Genomic DNA, 16522 nt, shown 5'->3' on the forward strand with positions numbered 1-16522 from the left:
GGCTATGTAATTGAGGTGTTTGGCACATGTGAGAGAGTGTGAGAGTGAGTCTGTCTGAGTGTGGACAGACTTCCATGTGTCCAGGCGGGACACTACAGAGGTTGTATATGGGGAGGACTACAGCTCCCAGCATGTGCTGAGACTCTCGGTCCGAGTCTGAAGCCACGGACATTTGTGTTCTTTTGCCTAATCTAGAGGCTATTTTGGTAATGTGCTCCCTTGTGGGTTTATGATGCAAATAAACACCATGAACTTTGGGAAGAACCTGCCTCATGATTGTCTCCCGCTGCACCTAAGCGAGTCGAATCCCTACAATATATATATGTGTGCCACTGACATCTACAAATCTATGTATTCTATGTGTATATATCTATTCTATTCTAACCTGTCACGCTGTGATTTTACTGTACTTAGCACATGAATTGCTGGCTTTTCAACGGACACCGGTGCGCAAAAATAGGACAGCACTCGCATGGCCCGAGTGCTGTGCTATTTTTTTCCTATACCCATAGGCTTGCATTAGCGAGTCTCGGCCGACTCTCTGTGACAAATGCAGGATGCTATGATTTTACACACACGCTGAATACGCCCAAGAAACTAAACGGTGATTTGAGCTGCTCCATAGATTAACACTGGGCCAAGTGCTGTGCAATGTTTTCTCGCATAGCACCTGCCTGTATTCTACGGTAGTGTGACACCGGCCTAAGAAAAGCTTATGTTGTGGTGGATTCAGTGGATCCATTTCTTACATGAACAGCCCACCGCTGGGGAAATGTGTACAGGGTGGGTCATTTATATGGATACACCTAAATAAAATGGGAATGGTTGGTGATATCAACTTCCTGTTTGTGGCACATTAGTATATGGGAGGAGGGAAACTTTTCAAGATGGGTGGTTACCATAACGGCCATTTTGAAGTTGGCCATTTTGGATCCAACTTTATTTTTTCCAATGGGAAGAGGGTCCTGTGACACATCAAACTTATTGAGAATTTCACAAGAAAAACAATGGTGTGCCTGGTTTTAACGTAACTTTATTCTTTCATGAGTTATTTTCAAGTTTATGACCACTTATAAAATGTGTTCAAAGTGTTGCCCATTGTGTTAGATTGTCAGTGCAACACTCTTCTCTCAAATGCTAGTTTAAGGGGGTCAGATTCCTTGTAGGAATACCCGGACCTGACACCCATAATGTGGTGGTGCACCATCTTGCTGGAAAAACTCAGGGAACGTGCCATCTTCAGTGCATAATGAGGGCAACACATCATCCTGTAGCAATTTCAGATATCCAGTGGCATTGAGGTTTCCATTGATGAAGAATAGCCCCACTATCTTTGTACCCCATATACCACACCATACCATCAATTATGGGTGTCAGGTCTGAGCATTCCTACATGAACAGTTTCCTAGTAAGTGGATTGGTCATCGTGGGCCAGTTGAATGGCCACCAAGGTCTCCCGATCTGACCCCCTTAGACATTTATCTTTGGGGTCTATTATCTATGCTGTGAAGATACGAGATGTGCAGCATCCGAAACAACAGATACTGGAAGCCTGTGCTAGCATTTATCTGAGGTGTTGCTATCAGTGTGTCAAGAGTGGGAGAAGAGGGTTACATTGACAATCCAACACAATGGGCAGCACTTTGAACACATTTTATAAGTGGTCATAAACTTGTAAATAACTCATGAAAGAATAAAGTTACATTAATACCAAGTACACCATTGCTTTTCTTGTGAAATTCTCAATAAGTTTGATGTGTCACATGACCTTCTTCCCATTGAAAAAAATAAAGTTGGATCCAAAATGGCCGACTTCAAAATGGCCGCCATAGTCACCACCCATCTTGAAAAGTTTCCCCCCTCCATATACTAATGTGCCACAAACAGGAAGTTGATATCAAAAACCGTTCCCCTTTTTATTTAGGTGTATCCATATAAAGGGCCCACCCTGTATATGTGTACCTAGCCACAGCACCTACTCGTGATAACAGATGATAGCAAAGGGTGAGAGAAGCTGGCATAGCAATCAGCAGGTTTATGTTTTATTAGCAGGACTTGATTCATCAGAATCCTTGAGTAAAAATTTTTTGTCTGGAGTAACATTTCAGGCACTGACACATCTCTTAATTAGTTAGGCTCATCTTTCTGCAGGGCACAGTTCACAAGACTGACATACATAACAGTAGTCTTGATGAATTAGACCTGTAGTTGTGAGATAACATCTCCATATCAATATGGAAAATATTGAATTTGTCTAAAATATGTATTTTCTTTGTACCTTGATAACTTTGAAATTGAGGTAGCTTTTGTGAAGCATGATGACACTGTATTCATCATTTCCATCTTCAACAACATGTCTCAAAGTCAGCAATTCTTTCTTGTTAGACAGAATAGCAGATCTCCATGCAGGATCTTCTTCATCACAAATTACAATCTTTTCTCCAAATGTCTTGATTGCTTCATAAAGTGCCACTGGGTCCTCAAATTCTTCTGGACAAGCAAACTGACTCTGTTAAGCAGAAGCAAAAATATAAGTTTTCTAAATATTTTACGTTAACATAAATAAGCAAATACTTAATTGTATTGTGTCCTATGACAACTTGTTTGTAATAATTTGGGAGGTACAATCTCAAAAGTTTTCGCTACAAATGTTTTATAGTTCATTCACTGTGCATTGTTTTACTGTGGTCTGTGTCATGATTCCTCCTATCAGTGTGTCAGGTCGCAGTGAATGACATTTCTGCCATCTAATCTAGGACAGAGGCATGCTGAGCTGTCAGTTTGATGATGGACAGCTCAGCTATCCAAACGGACACTTGGGCGTGCTGAACTGTCAGTGTCTGGAGTGACATCCAATCAGAGTCAGGGCGTGAAGGGCTAGTCTCTACTGTTTAGAATACTTACCTGGCTATTTAGCCTGGTCTCTACCTTAGATTGCTGCCAGTTGTAGCTTTGCTCAAGAGTTGTGTGTATGTGTGCTCTCTAATCCTAGTATTGTATTCTGATCTTTGTTGTTTGACCTTGGATTTGCCTTTCCTTGCATTTGCCTGTAGCGATAAAGAGACCACCATTTCTGTTATTTCCATAATGTTGTTGAAAACCTCCTCCTTAACAGACTTAATTAAAGGGAAGTCCCAAAATATATGTGAAGTTCCTCTTCTCACTACAACCGCTCCAGCATAAGTTGGATTCATTTGTTTTTTTTTAAGTTTTGCTGGTGTTACGTATTACCTTGATAGGAGTTTACAATAAGGTTCATGAAGGATTGCACATGTGGTGGAGTAACTCCTGTTAATAGCATTTTGCCATTTGCCAAAATAATTCACTTAGTCAATACTTTACAAGATGGTAGCTATGGAACAAACAATATGCTTCTAACTCAGATAGGCAGGCATGGAGATGTTTGGCAATGTATGGCCAGCAATGGCAACTCCAAAGCTGCAATACTACAGTATAGTTGACATAGTAGACAAAGAGTATATGCCCAGGTGAGTGTGAATGGTCCATTGGCACTGTTGGTAGCTGAATGTTAAAGAAAGACAATGAACAGTCAGGAAGGCAGCTGTTCTAATCATCTAGTCATTGGCATGAGCAATAGGTGAATGAAACTTGGAACTGATCCATGCCTGATTCATTTTAACAAATGTAAGGTTTTACACACTTGTAATGGATAACCTGGCCTGCTTCGGTGCTACAAACTAACTGGCTATGCTGAAAATCCTCTGTGACATTACAATTGAGACTAGACATGACATACATCTGTAGAATTCTGGGTCAGTTCTTGCTACTTGTCCAATCTTCTGACTTAGACGTTCATGGGATCAGGGATCAGAGTATTTGCTTGAGAAACAATTATGTCTAGGTACATTTTGTTTGCTAAATTGTGTCAATTGGTGCAATGGCAGACATCTGGTCCATCATGTCAACTAAACTGTACGTGGTGATAATTCTGACTTGGCTACTTGATGTAGTCCTAATACTGGCACAAGTTGAGAATGTTGGGTCTGTGGGGATCACAGATGGGTCTCCTGGACCCAAGTGTGGTTGTTAGGTGTCTGCCCTGTGAAATCTTCACAGAGCAGATAATACAACTTATATTGATAGTAAGCCAACTTGGACTCCCTATTGGAAACTGGAAAAAAATGTCCTCATTATAGCTTTTAAAACGAAGGTCTGAAAGAATGGCTATACAATAGTCATCTCATTGGTTGATAGTACCAATATGCTTGCCATGCCACCAACATTCCAGCATACAGCTGAAAAGGTTGGTTGTCATGGCCAGCATCATTATCCTCATTTTCACTCTGTCTGCCTTGCCCCTTACCTGTGCCATACCATTTTAGCACAATAGATTGAACAGTTCTCTGTGAGATAATGCAAGAGGTTGAAGATTTTACCCCTTTAAGCTTTCTATGCTGCTTATTACTGTAAGTATACATGTATATTTTGTTACTACGTAATTTCGTTATTATGCTGTGTCTGCATGTTTACCAACTCAAACCAAGCTCAATTTTTGTTTTTTTCTCTGTGTTTAGCATGTGTATACTAGGTTATTTAATGTAATATTGTTAATGGGCCACTAGTTGAGGGATCTGAGGTGTATATAGGACAATAGAGGGTATAGTGTGAATGTAGATAGTAATATAGGAGGGGTCACTTAGTTGAAGGGATGGGAGCTTCCTGGTAAGGGACAGTGGGGGCGATGACGCCTATAGAGCTCGGGTGGCCTCTGGACCGGGCAAGTTAGATACCTCGCAACAATAAACAGAAGTGAACGCTCAGTCATCCAGAACCTGGGGAGCAGCATCACCACAACTAGAGCAAGAAGCAGTAAAGTTACAGCTGAAGTGGCACAGCTATAACTACAGAAGTGTCTAGAGAATAAAACTACACGGCAGTACAGACGGGCGGTTTATTCATCATGTGGCAGTTCCTAGCATGGGCAGACACCCTCATGGCCGTGGTGAAAAGGCCGGGGGAACTCTCAAAGCAAGCCAGGCTGCACAGGGAGAATACCAAGGAAGCATACAGTGCGGTACATCCCGATCTCGAGCCGTGTGACAGAGCAAGTAAGGAAGGGAAGGAGGAAGTGATGTGTGATGTGAATACTCCTGTAAATGCTGTACTGGATCTGGATGTACTGTGAAGTTCCGAGAGTAAAATTTTGCATTTTGAATTATACAGTGCTGTGCAAATTAATTGGGACAAAGCATTTTTTTTAAGTAAAATCGTAAGTTGGTTACCAGTCAGTGATTCAAACCAGTTTTAACTGCTTTGAACAGGTGTGAGTGCCTGTTCAAAGCAGTTAAAACTGGTTTGAATCACTGACTGGTAACCAACTTACGATTTTACTTAAAAAAATGCTTTGTCCCAATTAATTTGCACAGCACTGTACATAGGCTGTGTCTCTGATCATTTTTCCAAGGCCAAAAGCGACCCCACAAAAAGGAGGGTGGGTCTCATCAGCGCCAGAAAAGCAGAGTCAAGTGAAGTACACAAGAAATGTAGTGTGTCTGTGAAGGGAGGCCAGGGCTCAGATGCCCCAGTGTCCTTGGCCATGACTACGGCCGATCTTTACAATATTAAGATCATGGGCTATTTTTTTTTAACGCATAACTCTTCTTTACACTTCTCCACAACTTTATCCCTGACCGTTTGATGTGTTCCTTAGTTTTCCTGATGCTGTTTGATCCATAATATTCTCAAACAAACCTCTTTGCCTTCACAGAACAGCTGTAGTTATGCTGAGAATAAATTACACACACTCAATTTAGTAATTATATGACTTCTGGAGGCAATTGGTCACTCAGGATTTTATTTAGGGATATTAGACTACATGTGGCCAAATGCAAAAGTAAGTCACAATTTTCAGATTAATATTTTTAAAATACGGTAACTAGAAAACCACGTATCATTTTCTTTTTTACACTTCACAAATACTTGCTAATTTGTGTTGATATCATGTAAAAATCCCAATAAAATATATTTAGGTTTGTGAGTGTAATATGAACAAAATATGGAAAAGTTAACAGGGTATGAATTCTTTTTGAAGGCACTGTACAACATTTTGATGCATTATATACCAATTTCTGCATGCAAGTACATCAGATTTTGACAGACATGTATACTCTACATCCATGTATCCAACTTTATTACAGGTCTTTTTTTGAAAATGACATCTATCTGTGTATAATATCAACCTACCACCTTACATGGCAAACATTTATTTAGGTTGGTAAATAAATATATATACTATACTATATACACATACTATATCTAATATATAAAGCTGAATGTGTGTATGTATGTCCGGGATTGGCATCTGCACCGTCGTAGCTACAGCCACAAAATTTTGCACAGTCACATGTCTGGACCCCGAGAGCGTCATAGGTTATGTTGTGAGGCGAAATTTTAACCCCGCGCGTTCCAATTCACCAAACAATTTGGCCTATTATTCTTATCATTTCTATGGTGTTATCGTCCTTCTATAAAGCTGGAAATAACACAATTTATTACAGTGCTAACACAGACCACCCTCTGACACAGACTGCAGGGGGAGCCCAGTATCACACATGATAGGATTAGATACACGGCTCAGCAGTCAGTAACACACAGGATAGGATTAGACACATGGCTCAGCAGACAGTATAGCACAGGATAGGAATAGATACACTGCTCAGCAGACAGTATCACACAGGATAGGATTAGATACACTGCTCAGCAGTCAGTATCACACAGGATAGGATGAGATACACAGCTCAGCAGACAGTATCACACAGAATAGTATTAGATACACGGCTCAGCAGTCGGTATCACACAGGACAGGATTAGATACACGGCTCAGCTGTCAGTATCACACAGGAGAGGATTAGATACACGGCTGAGCAGTCAGTAACACACATGATAGGATTAGGTACACGGCTCAGCAGTCAGTATCACACAGGATAGGGTTAGATACACGGCTCAGCAGACAGTATCACACAGGATAGGATTGGATACACGGCTCAGCAGTCGGTATCACACAGGATAGGATTAGATACACGGCTCAGCAGTCAGTATCACACAGGATAGGATTAGATACACAGCTCAGCAGTCAGTGTCACACAGGAGAGGATTAGACACATGGCTCAGCAGGCTGTATCACACAGGATAGGATTAGATACATGGCTCAGCAGTCAGTATCACACAGGATAGGAATAGATACACGGCTAAGCAGACAGTATCACACAGCTCAGCACACAGTATCACACAGAATAGTTTTAGATACATGGCTCAGCAGACAGTATCACACAGAATAGGATTAGATACTCGGCTCAGCAGTCAGTAACACACATGATAGGATTAGGTACACGGCTCAGCAGTCAGTATCACACAGGATAGGGTTAGATACACGGCTCAGCAGATGGTATCACACAGGAAAGGATTAGATACACTGCTCAGAAGTCAGTATCACACAGAATAGGATTAGATACATGTCTCAGCAGATAGTATCACACAGGAGAGGATTATATACACGACTCAGCAGACAGTATCACAAGATAGTATTATATACACAGCTCAGCACACAGTATCACACAGAATAGTATTAGATACACGGCTGAGCAGTCAGTATCACAGGATAGGATTAGCTACACTGCTCAGCCATCAGTATCACACAGGATAGGATTTCACTAATTGAGCGCCTTTGCCGGCTGCCGCAGTGTTTTCTTTGACTGGTCTCCCTGAGGTCAGTGATTGTTTCATGATGTTGGTCTACTAGGCATTGCTCCCACCTAGCCAGAATCCTACTCCACACACTGATGAGGGGCAACACCCCGAAACAGCTGTCTGTGGATGGATACCTGGCCTTAGTATTTCCCTTGTCATATCTGTAAACTCGTAAAGAGCTGGATATTGACTTAAAGGGCCACTTAATATGCTGGTAATGGTGGTTTCCGAAAGGAGCCACTCCTTGGCTGGGTCCTTCCCTGGAGAAAGATCTGGCTAGTCCCGTGTTTGAGACTCTTAAATGAGGCTCCATGGACTTTATTTGCATATTTGTATTTCCCAGGGAGCATTGCACCTAGGATTTCACTGATTGAGAGCCTTTGCCGGCTGCAGCAGTGTTTTCTTTGACTGGTCTCCCTGAGGTCAGTGATTGTTTCGTGATACAGGATAGGATTAGATACACGGCTGAGCAGTCAGTAACACTCGATAGGAATAGATACACAGCTCAGCAGAAAGTATCACACAGGAGAGGATTAGGTACACAGCTCAGCAGACATTATCACACAGGATAGGATTAGATATATGGCTAAGCAGTCAGTAACACACAATAGGATTAGATACACAGCTCAGCAGAAAGTATCACACAGGAGAGGATTAGGTACACAGCTCAGCAGACATTATCACACAGGATAGGGTTAGATACACAGATACCATGTTGTTTATCAAAAGGCTCTTGCATGAGTTGAAAATAAAATACTATCAATACTTGGGTAATCGTTTAGTTAATTTGTGTTGCAAATCTGTAGTGTTGAATATATGATGTGAAATGTTTTTATGTGCAATATAATCATTATAATATGTTATAACTAACCACAGTTGGTTACTATGCCCAGGCAACGCCGGGCTCTTCAGCTAGTATATATATATATATATATATATATATATATATGACTCAGACTCAGAGGTCTGTCATGACCTCGGTTTGTCATTACAAGGATGTCTTCAAACAGAGGCTGGACAGACATCTGACTGGGATGACTTAGCGAATCCTGCTTTGAGCAGGGGGTTGGACCAGATGGCCCAGGAGGTCCGTTCCAACTCTACAATTCAATGATTCTTCTAAGGATGATATCTGAAATAATGCCTGAAAAATAACTCCCTGCTACAGATGCTTCATTATTATTATTACTATGCTTCACTATTACTATCAATCTGACAATCGATCTGCTTCATCCTCAGGTTTGTGCCCTGGTTTCCATACCTTCATCACCCATCTCTCCTGAACCCCAATCAATCACCTCTGTATCTGTTTCCTATCAATGGTATGTGTCCTGGCTTCAATACCTTCATCACCCATCTCTCCTGAACCCCAATCCATCACCTATGTATCTGTTTCCTATCAATGGTATGTGTCCTGGTTTCCATACCTTCATCACCCATCTCTCCTGAACCCCAATCAATCACCCCTGTATCTGTTTCTTATCAATGGTATGTGTCCTGGCTTCAAAACCTTCATCACCCATCTCTCCTGAACTCCAATCAATCACCCCTGTATCTGTTTCCTATCAATGGTATGTGTCCTGGGTTCAATACCTTCATCACCCATCTCTCCCGAACTCCAATCAATCACCCCTGTATCTGTTTCCTATCAATGGTATGTGTCCTGGCTTCAATACCTTCATCACCCATCTCTTCTGAACCCCAATCAATCACCCCTGTATATGTTTTCTATCAATGGTATGTATCCTGGCTTCAATAACTTCATCAACCATCTCTCCTGAACCCCAATCAATCACCTCTGTATCTGTTTCCTATCAATGGTATGTGTCCTGGCTTCAATACCTTCATCACCCATCTCTCCTGAACCCCAATCCATCACCTATGTATCTGTTTCCTATCAATGGTATGTGTCCTGGTTTCCATACCTTCATCACCCATCTCTCCTGAACCCCAATCAATCACCCCTGTATCTGTTTCTTATCAATGGTATGTGTCCTGGCTTCAATACCTTCATCACCCATCTCTCCTGAACTCCAATCAATCACCCCTGTATCTGTTTCCTATCAATGGTATGTGTCCTGGGTTCAATACCTTCATCACCCATCTCTCCCGAACTCCAATCAATCACCCCTGTATCTGTTTCCTATGAATGGTATGTGTCCTGGATTCAATACCTTCATCACCCATCTCTCCCGAACTCCAATCAATCACCCCTGTATCTCTTTCCTATGAATGGTATGTGTCCTGGCTTCAATATCTTCATCATCCATCTCTCCTCAACTCCAATCAATCACCCCTGTATCTGTTTCCTATCTATGGTATGGGTCCTGGCTAGAATACCTTAATCACTCATCTCTCCTCAACCCCAATCAATCACCCCTGTATCTGTTTCCTATAAATGGTATGTGTCCTGGCTTCAATACCTTCATCACCCATCTGTCCTGAACCCCAATCAATCACCCCTGTGTTTGTCTCCTATCTTTGGTATGTGTCCTGGCTTCAACACCTTCATCACCCATCTCTCCTGAACCCCAATCAATCACACCTGTGTCTGTTTCCTATCAATGGTATGTGTCCTGGCTACAATACCTTCATCACCCATCTCTCCTCAACCCCAATCAATCACCCCTGTATCTGTTTCCTATAAATGGTATGTGTCCTGGCTTCAATACCTTCATCATCCATCTCTCCTGATCCCCAATCAATCACCTCTGTATCTGTTTCCTATCTATACTTTATCTGTCCTTTTAGATCTGACTATTTCCATTAGTCTGTTATTCCAAGGATGTCTTCTAAGGATAATATCTGAAATAATGCCTGAAAAATAACTTCCTGCTACAGATGCTTCATTCTTATTATTACTATGCTTCACTATTACTATCAATCTGACAATTGATCTGCTTCATCCTCAGGTATGTGTCCTGGCTTCAATACCTTCAACACCCATCTCTCCTGAACCCCAATCAATCACCCCTGTATCTGTTCCCTATCAATGCTTTATCTATCCTTTGACCATTTCTATTTGTCTTTTTGATTTCTAATTAATCATCTCCTGTGTCTGTCCAGTCTCCCTACTGCTCCTCCCTCCTTACGATCACACCTGGCTTGTTTGATGTGCAGTTGACTTCTTATAAATTCAGACTCAGAGGTCTGTGATGACCTCGGTCTGTCATTCCAAGGATGTCTTCCAAGTATAATATTTGAAATAATGCCAGAAAAATAACTCCCTGCTACAGATGGTTCATTCTTATTATTACTATGCTTCACTATTACTACCCATCTGACAATCGATCTGCTTCATACTCAGGTATGGGTCCTGGCTTCAATAACTGCATCACCCATCTCTCCTGAACCCCAATCAATCACCCCTGTATCTGCTTCCTATCAATGGTATGTTTCCTGGGTTCAATACCTTCATCACCCATCTCTCCCGAACTCCAATCAATCACCCCTGTATCTGTTTCCTATCAATGGTATGTGTCCTGGCTTCAATACCTTCATCACCCATCTCTTCTGAACCCCAATCAATCACCCCTGTATCTGTTTCCTATGAATGGTATGTGTCCTGGCTTCAATATCTTCATCATCCATCTCTCCTGAACCCCAATCAATCACCCCTGTATCTGTTTCCTATCAATGGTATGTTTCCTGGCTTCAATACCTTCATCACCCATCTCTCCTGAACCCCAATCAATCACCCCTGTATCTTTTTCCTATCAATGGTATGTGTCCTGGCTTCAATACCTTCAATACCTGTCATGACCTCGGTTTGTCATTACAAGGATGTCTTCAAACAGAGGCTGGACAGACATCTGACTGGGATGACTTAGCGAATCCTGCTTTGAGCAGGGGGTTGGACCAGATGGCCCAGGAGGTCCGTTCCAACTCTACAATTCAATGATTCTTCTAAGAATGATATCTGAAATAATGCCTGAAAAATAACTCCCTGCTACAGATGCTTAATTATTATTATTACTATGCTTCACTATTACAATCAATCTGACAACCGATCTGCTTCATCCTCAGGTTTGTGCCCTGGTTTCCATACCTTCATCACCCATCTCTCCTGAACCCCAATCAATCACCTCTGTATCTGTTTCCTATCTAGGGTATGTGTCCTGGCTTCAATACCTTCATCACCCATCTCTCCTGAATCCCAATCAATCACCCCTGTATCTGTTTCCTATCAATGCTTTTTCTGTCCTTTGAAATCTGACTATTTCCATTTGTCTTTTTTTTTCTGAGTTCTAATTAATCGTCTCCTGTGTCTGTCCAGTCCCGCTACTGCTCCTCCCTCCTTGCGATAACACCTGGCTTGTTTGATGTGCAGTTGACTTCTCATAAATTCAGACTCAGAGGTCTGTCATGACCTCGGTCTGTCATTCCAAGGATGTCTTCTAAGGATAACATCTGAAATAATGCAAGAAAAATACCTCCCTGCTACAGATGCTTCATTCTTATTATTACTATGCTTCACTATGACTATGCTTCACTTTGACTATCAATCTGACAATCGATCTGCTTCATCCTCAGGTATTTGTTTTCTATCAATGCTATGTGTCCTGGCTTCAATACCTTCATCACTCATCTCTCCTGAACCCCAATCATTCACCTGTATCTGTTTCCTATGAATGGTATGTGTCCTGGCTTCAATACCTTCATCACCCATCTCTCCTGAACCCCAATCAATCACCCCTGTATCTGTTTCCTATCAATGCTTTAGCTGTCCTTTTAGATCTGACCATTTCCATTTGCTTTTATTTTCTGAGTTCTAATTAATCATCTCCTGTGTCTGTCCAGTCTCCCTACTGCTCCTCCCTCCTTCTGATCACACCTGTTTTGTTTGATGTGCAGTTGACTCCTTATAAATTAAGACTCAGAGGTCTGTCATGACCTCGTTCTGTCATTCCAAGGATATCTTCTAAGGATAATATCTGAAATAATGCCTGAAAAATAACTCCCTGCTACAGATGCTTCATTCTTATTATTACCATGCTTCACTATGACAATCGATCTGCTGCATCCTCAGATATGTGTCCTGGCTTCAATACCTTCATCACCCATCTCTCCTGAACCCCAATCAATCACACCTGTATCTGTTTCCTATCAATGGTATGTGTCCTGGCTACAATAACTTCATCACTCATCTCTCCTCAACCCCAGTCAATCACCCCTGTATCTGTTTCCTATCAATGGTATGTGTCCTGGCTACATTACCTTCATCACTCATCTCTCCTCAACCCAATCAATCACCTCTGTATCTGTTTACTATCAATGGTATGGGTCCTGGCTACTATACCTTAATCACTCATCTCTCCTCAACCCCAATCAATCACCCCTGTATCTGTTTCCTATAAATGGTATGTGTCCTGGCTTCAATACCTTCATCACCCATCTGTCCTGAACCCCAATCAATCATCCCTGTGTCTGTTTCCTATCTTTGGTATGTGTCCTGGCTTCAATACCTTCATCATCCATCTCTCCTGAACCCCAATCAATCACACCTGTATCTGTTTCCTATCAATGGTATGTGTCCTGGCTACAATACCTTCATCACTCATCTCTCCTCAACCCCAATCAATCACACCTGTATCTGTTTCCTATCAATAGTATGTGTCCTGGCTACAATACCTTCATCACTCATCTCCCCTCAACCCCAATCAATCACCCCTGTATCTGTTTCCTATCAATGGTATGGGTCCTGGCTACAATACCTTAATCACTCATCTCTCCTCAACCCCAATCAATCACCCCTGTATCTGTTTCCTATAAATGGTATGTGTCCTGGCTTCAATACCTTCATCACCCATCTGTCCTGAACCCCAATCAATCACCCCTGTGTCTGTTTCCTATCTTTGGTATGTGTCCTGGCTTCAATACCTTCATCACCCATCTCTCCTGAACCCCAATCAATCACACCTGTATCTGTTTCCTATCAATGGTATGTGTCCTGGCTACAATACCTTCATCACTCATCTCTCCTCAACCCCAATCAATCACCCCTGTATCTGTTTCCTATAAATGGTATGTGTCCTGGCTTCAATACCTTCATCATACATCTCTCCTGATCCCCAATCAATCACCCCTGTATCTGTTTCCTATCTATGCTTTATCGGTCCTTTTAGATCTGACTATTTCCATTAGTCTGTTATTCCAAGGATGTCTTCTAAGGATAATATCTGAAATAATGCCTGAAAAATAACTTCCTGCCACAGATGCTTCATTCTTATTATTACTATGCTTCACTATTACTATCAATCTGACAATTGATCTGCTTCATCCTCAGGTATGTGTACTGGCTTCAATACCTTCAACACCCATCTCTCCTGAACCCCAATCAATCACCCCTGTATCTGTTCCCTATCAATGCTTTATCTATCCTTTGACCATTTCTATTTGTCTTTTTTTTCTGATTTCTAATTAATCATCTCCTGTGTCTGTCCAGTCTCCCTACTGCTCCTCCCTCCTTACGATCACACCTGGCTTGTTTGATGTGCAGTTGACTTCTTATAAATTCAGACTCAGAGGTCTGTGATGACCTCGGTCTGTCATTCCAAGTATGTCTTCCAAGTATAATATCTGAAATAATGCCAGAAAAATAACTCCCTGCTACAGATGGCTCATTCTTATTATTACTATGCTTCACTATTACTACCCATCTGACAATCGATCTGCTTCATACTCAGGTATGGGTTCTGGCTTCAATAACTTCATCACCCATCTCTCCTGAACCCCAGTCAATCACCCCTGTATCTGCTTCCTATCAATGGTATGTGTCCTGGCTTCAATACCTTCATCACCCATCTCTTCTGAACCCCAATCAATCACCCCTGTATATGTTTTCTATCAATGGTATGTATCCTGGCTTCAATAACTTCATCACTCATCTCTCCTCAACCCCAATCAATCACCCCTGTATCTGTTTCCTATGAATGGTATGTGTCCTGGCTTCAATATCTTCATCATCCATCTCTCCTGAACCCCAATCAATCACCCCTGTATCTGTTTCTTATCAATGGTATGTTTCCTGGCTTCAATACCTTCATCACCCATCTCTCGTGAACCCCAATCAATCACCCCTGTATCTGTTTCCTATCAATGGTATGTGTCCTGGCTTCAATACCTTCATCACCCATCTCTCCTGAACTCCAATCAATCACCTCTGTATCTGTTTCCTATCAATGGTATGTGTCCTGGCTTCAATACCTTCATCACCCATCTCTCCTGAATCCCAATCAATCACCCCTGTATCTGTTTCCTATCAATGCTTTTTCTGTCCTTTGAAATCTGACTATTTCCATTTGTCTTTTTTTTTCTGAGTTCTAATTAATCGTCTCCTGTGTCTGTCCAGTCCCGCTACTGCTCCTCCCTCCTTGCGATAACACCTGGCTTGTTTGATGTGCAGTTGACATAAATTCATACTCAGAGGTCTGTCATGACCTCGGTGTGTCATTCCAAAGATGTCTTCTAAGGATAACATCTGAAATAATGCATGAAAAATACCTCCCTGCTACAGATGCTTCATTCTTATTATTACTATGCTTCACTATGACTATGCTTCACTTTAACTATCAATCTGACAATCGATCTGCTTCATCCTCCGGTATCTGTTTTCTATCAATGCTATGTGTCCTGGCTTCAATACCTTCATCACCCATCTCTCCTGAACCTCAATCATTCACCTGTATCTGTTTCCTATGAATGGTATGTGTCCTGGCTTCAATACCTTCATCACACATCTCTCCTGAACCCCAATCAATCACCCCTGTATCTGTTTCCTATCAATGCTTTATCTGTCCTTCTAGATCTGACCATTTCCATTTGTCTTTTATTTTCTGAGTTCTAATTAATCGTCTCCTGTGTCTGTCCATTCTCCCTACTGCTCCTCCCTCCTTCTGATCACACCTGTTTTGTTTGATGTGCAGTTGACTCCTTATACATTAAGACTCAGAGGTCTGTCATGACCTCGTTCTGTCATTCCAAGGATATCTTCTAAGGATAATATCTGAAATAATGCCTGAAAAATAACTCCCTGCTACAGATGCTTCATTCTTATTATTACTATGCTTCACTATGACTATCAATCTGACAATCGATCTGCTGCATCCTCAGATATGTGTCCTGGCTTCAATACCTTCATCACCCATCTCTCCTGAACCCCAATCAATCATCCCTGTATCTGTTTCCAATCAATGGTATGTGTCCTGGCTTCAGTACCTTCATCACCCATCTCTCCTGAACCCCAATCAATCACCCCTGTATCTGTTTCCTATCAATGCTTTATCTGTCCTTTTAGATCTAACCATTTCCTTTTTTTTTCTGAGTTCTAATTAATCGTCTCCTGTGTCTGTCCAGTCTCCCTACTGCTCCTCCCTCCTTACGATCACACCTGGCTTGTTTGATGTGCAGTTGACTTCTTATAAATTCAGACTCAGAGGTCTGTCATGACCTCAGTCTTTCATTTCAAGGATGTCTTCTATGGATAATATCTGAAGTAATGCCTGAAGTGACCAGAAGGTACGACTAAACGTTGCGTTTAAATGTGCTAAATTTCTTTTGCCTTCTAAATTACTCTCACCATGCTGACATACGGTCTAACAGTTTTGGCTCCTTTAACCCTCACTCTCCTTCACTATCCGCAAACCCCAGCACCCGCTAACCAAATAATAATCTCTCCTTCCCTCTTGCCTCCCCACCTGACCTCCTCTGCTGATCTGCTCCTCAACCTCAGAGCTTTCCTAATAAAATACAAATCAAGCCGTCCTCTCTCCTTCTCCCACATGCTCTCTCTCTCTGCTTCTCCTCACTGCTGGTG

The 16522-nt window shown here is 41.8% G+C and overlaps 1 protein-coding gene across 1 annotated transcript in view; it reads right to left on the reverse strand.

The window, feature by feature from the left end:
• The window catches only part of LOC141054931 (pecanex-like protein 2), a 2173030-nt gene that overhangs the window by 291630 nt on the left and 1864878 nt on the right, over nt 1–16522 (reverse strand). The window contains exon 29 of the mRNA XM_073551818.1: nt 2279–2509. Coding sequence (XP_073407919.1) covers nt 2279–2509 — 231 coding nt within the window. The remainder of the gene's footprint in view (nt 1–2278; nt 2510–16522) is intronic.

Source organism: Dendrobates tinctorius, unplaced genomic scaffold (genome assembly GCF_039654945.1).
Source record: "Dendrobates tinctorius isolate UK_male_01 unplaced genomic scaffold, ASM3965494v1 ptg000181l, whole genome shotgun sequence".
Lineage (NCBI taxonomy): Eukaryota > Metazoa > Chordata > Amphibia > Anura > Dendrobatidae > Dendrobates > Dendrobates tinctorius.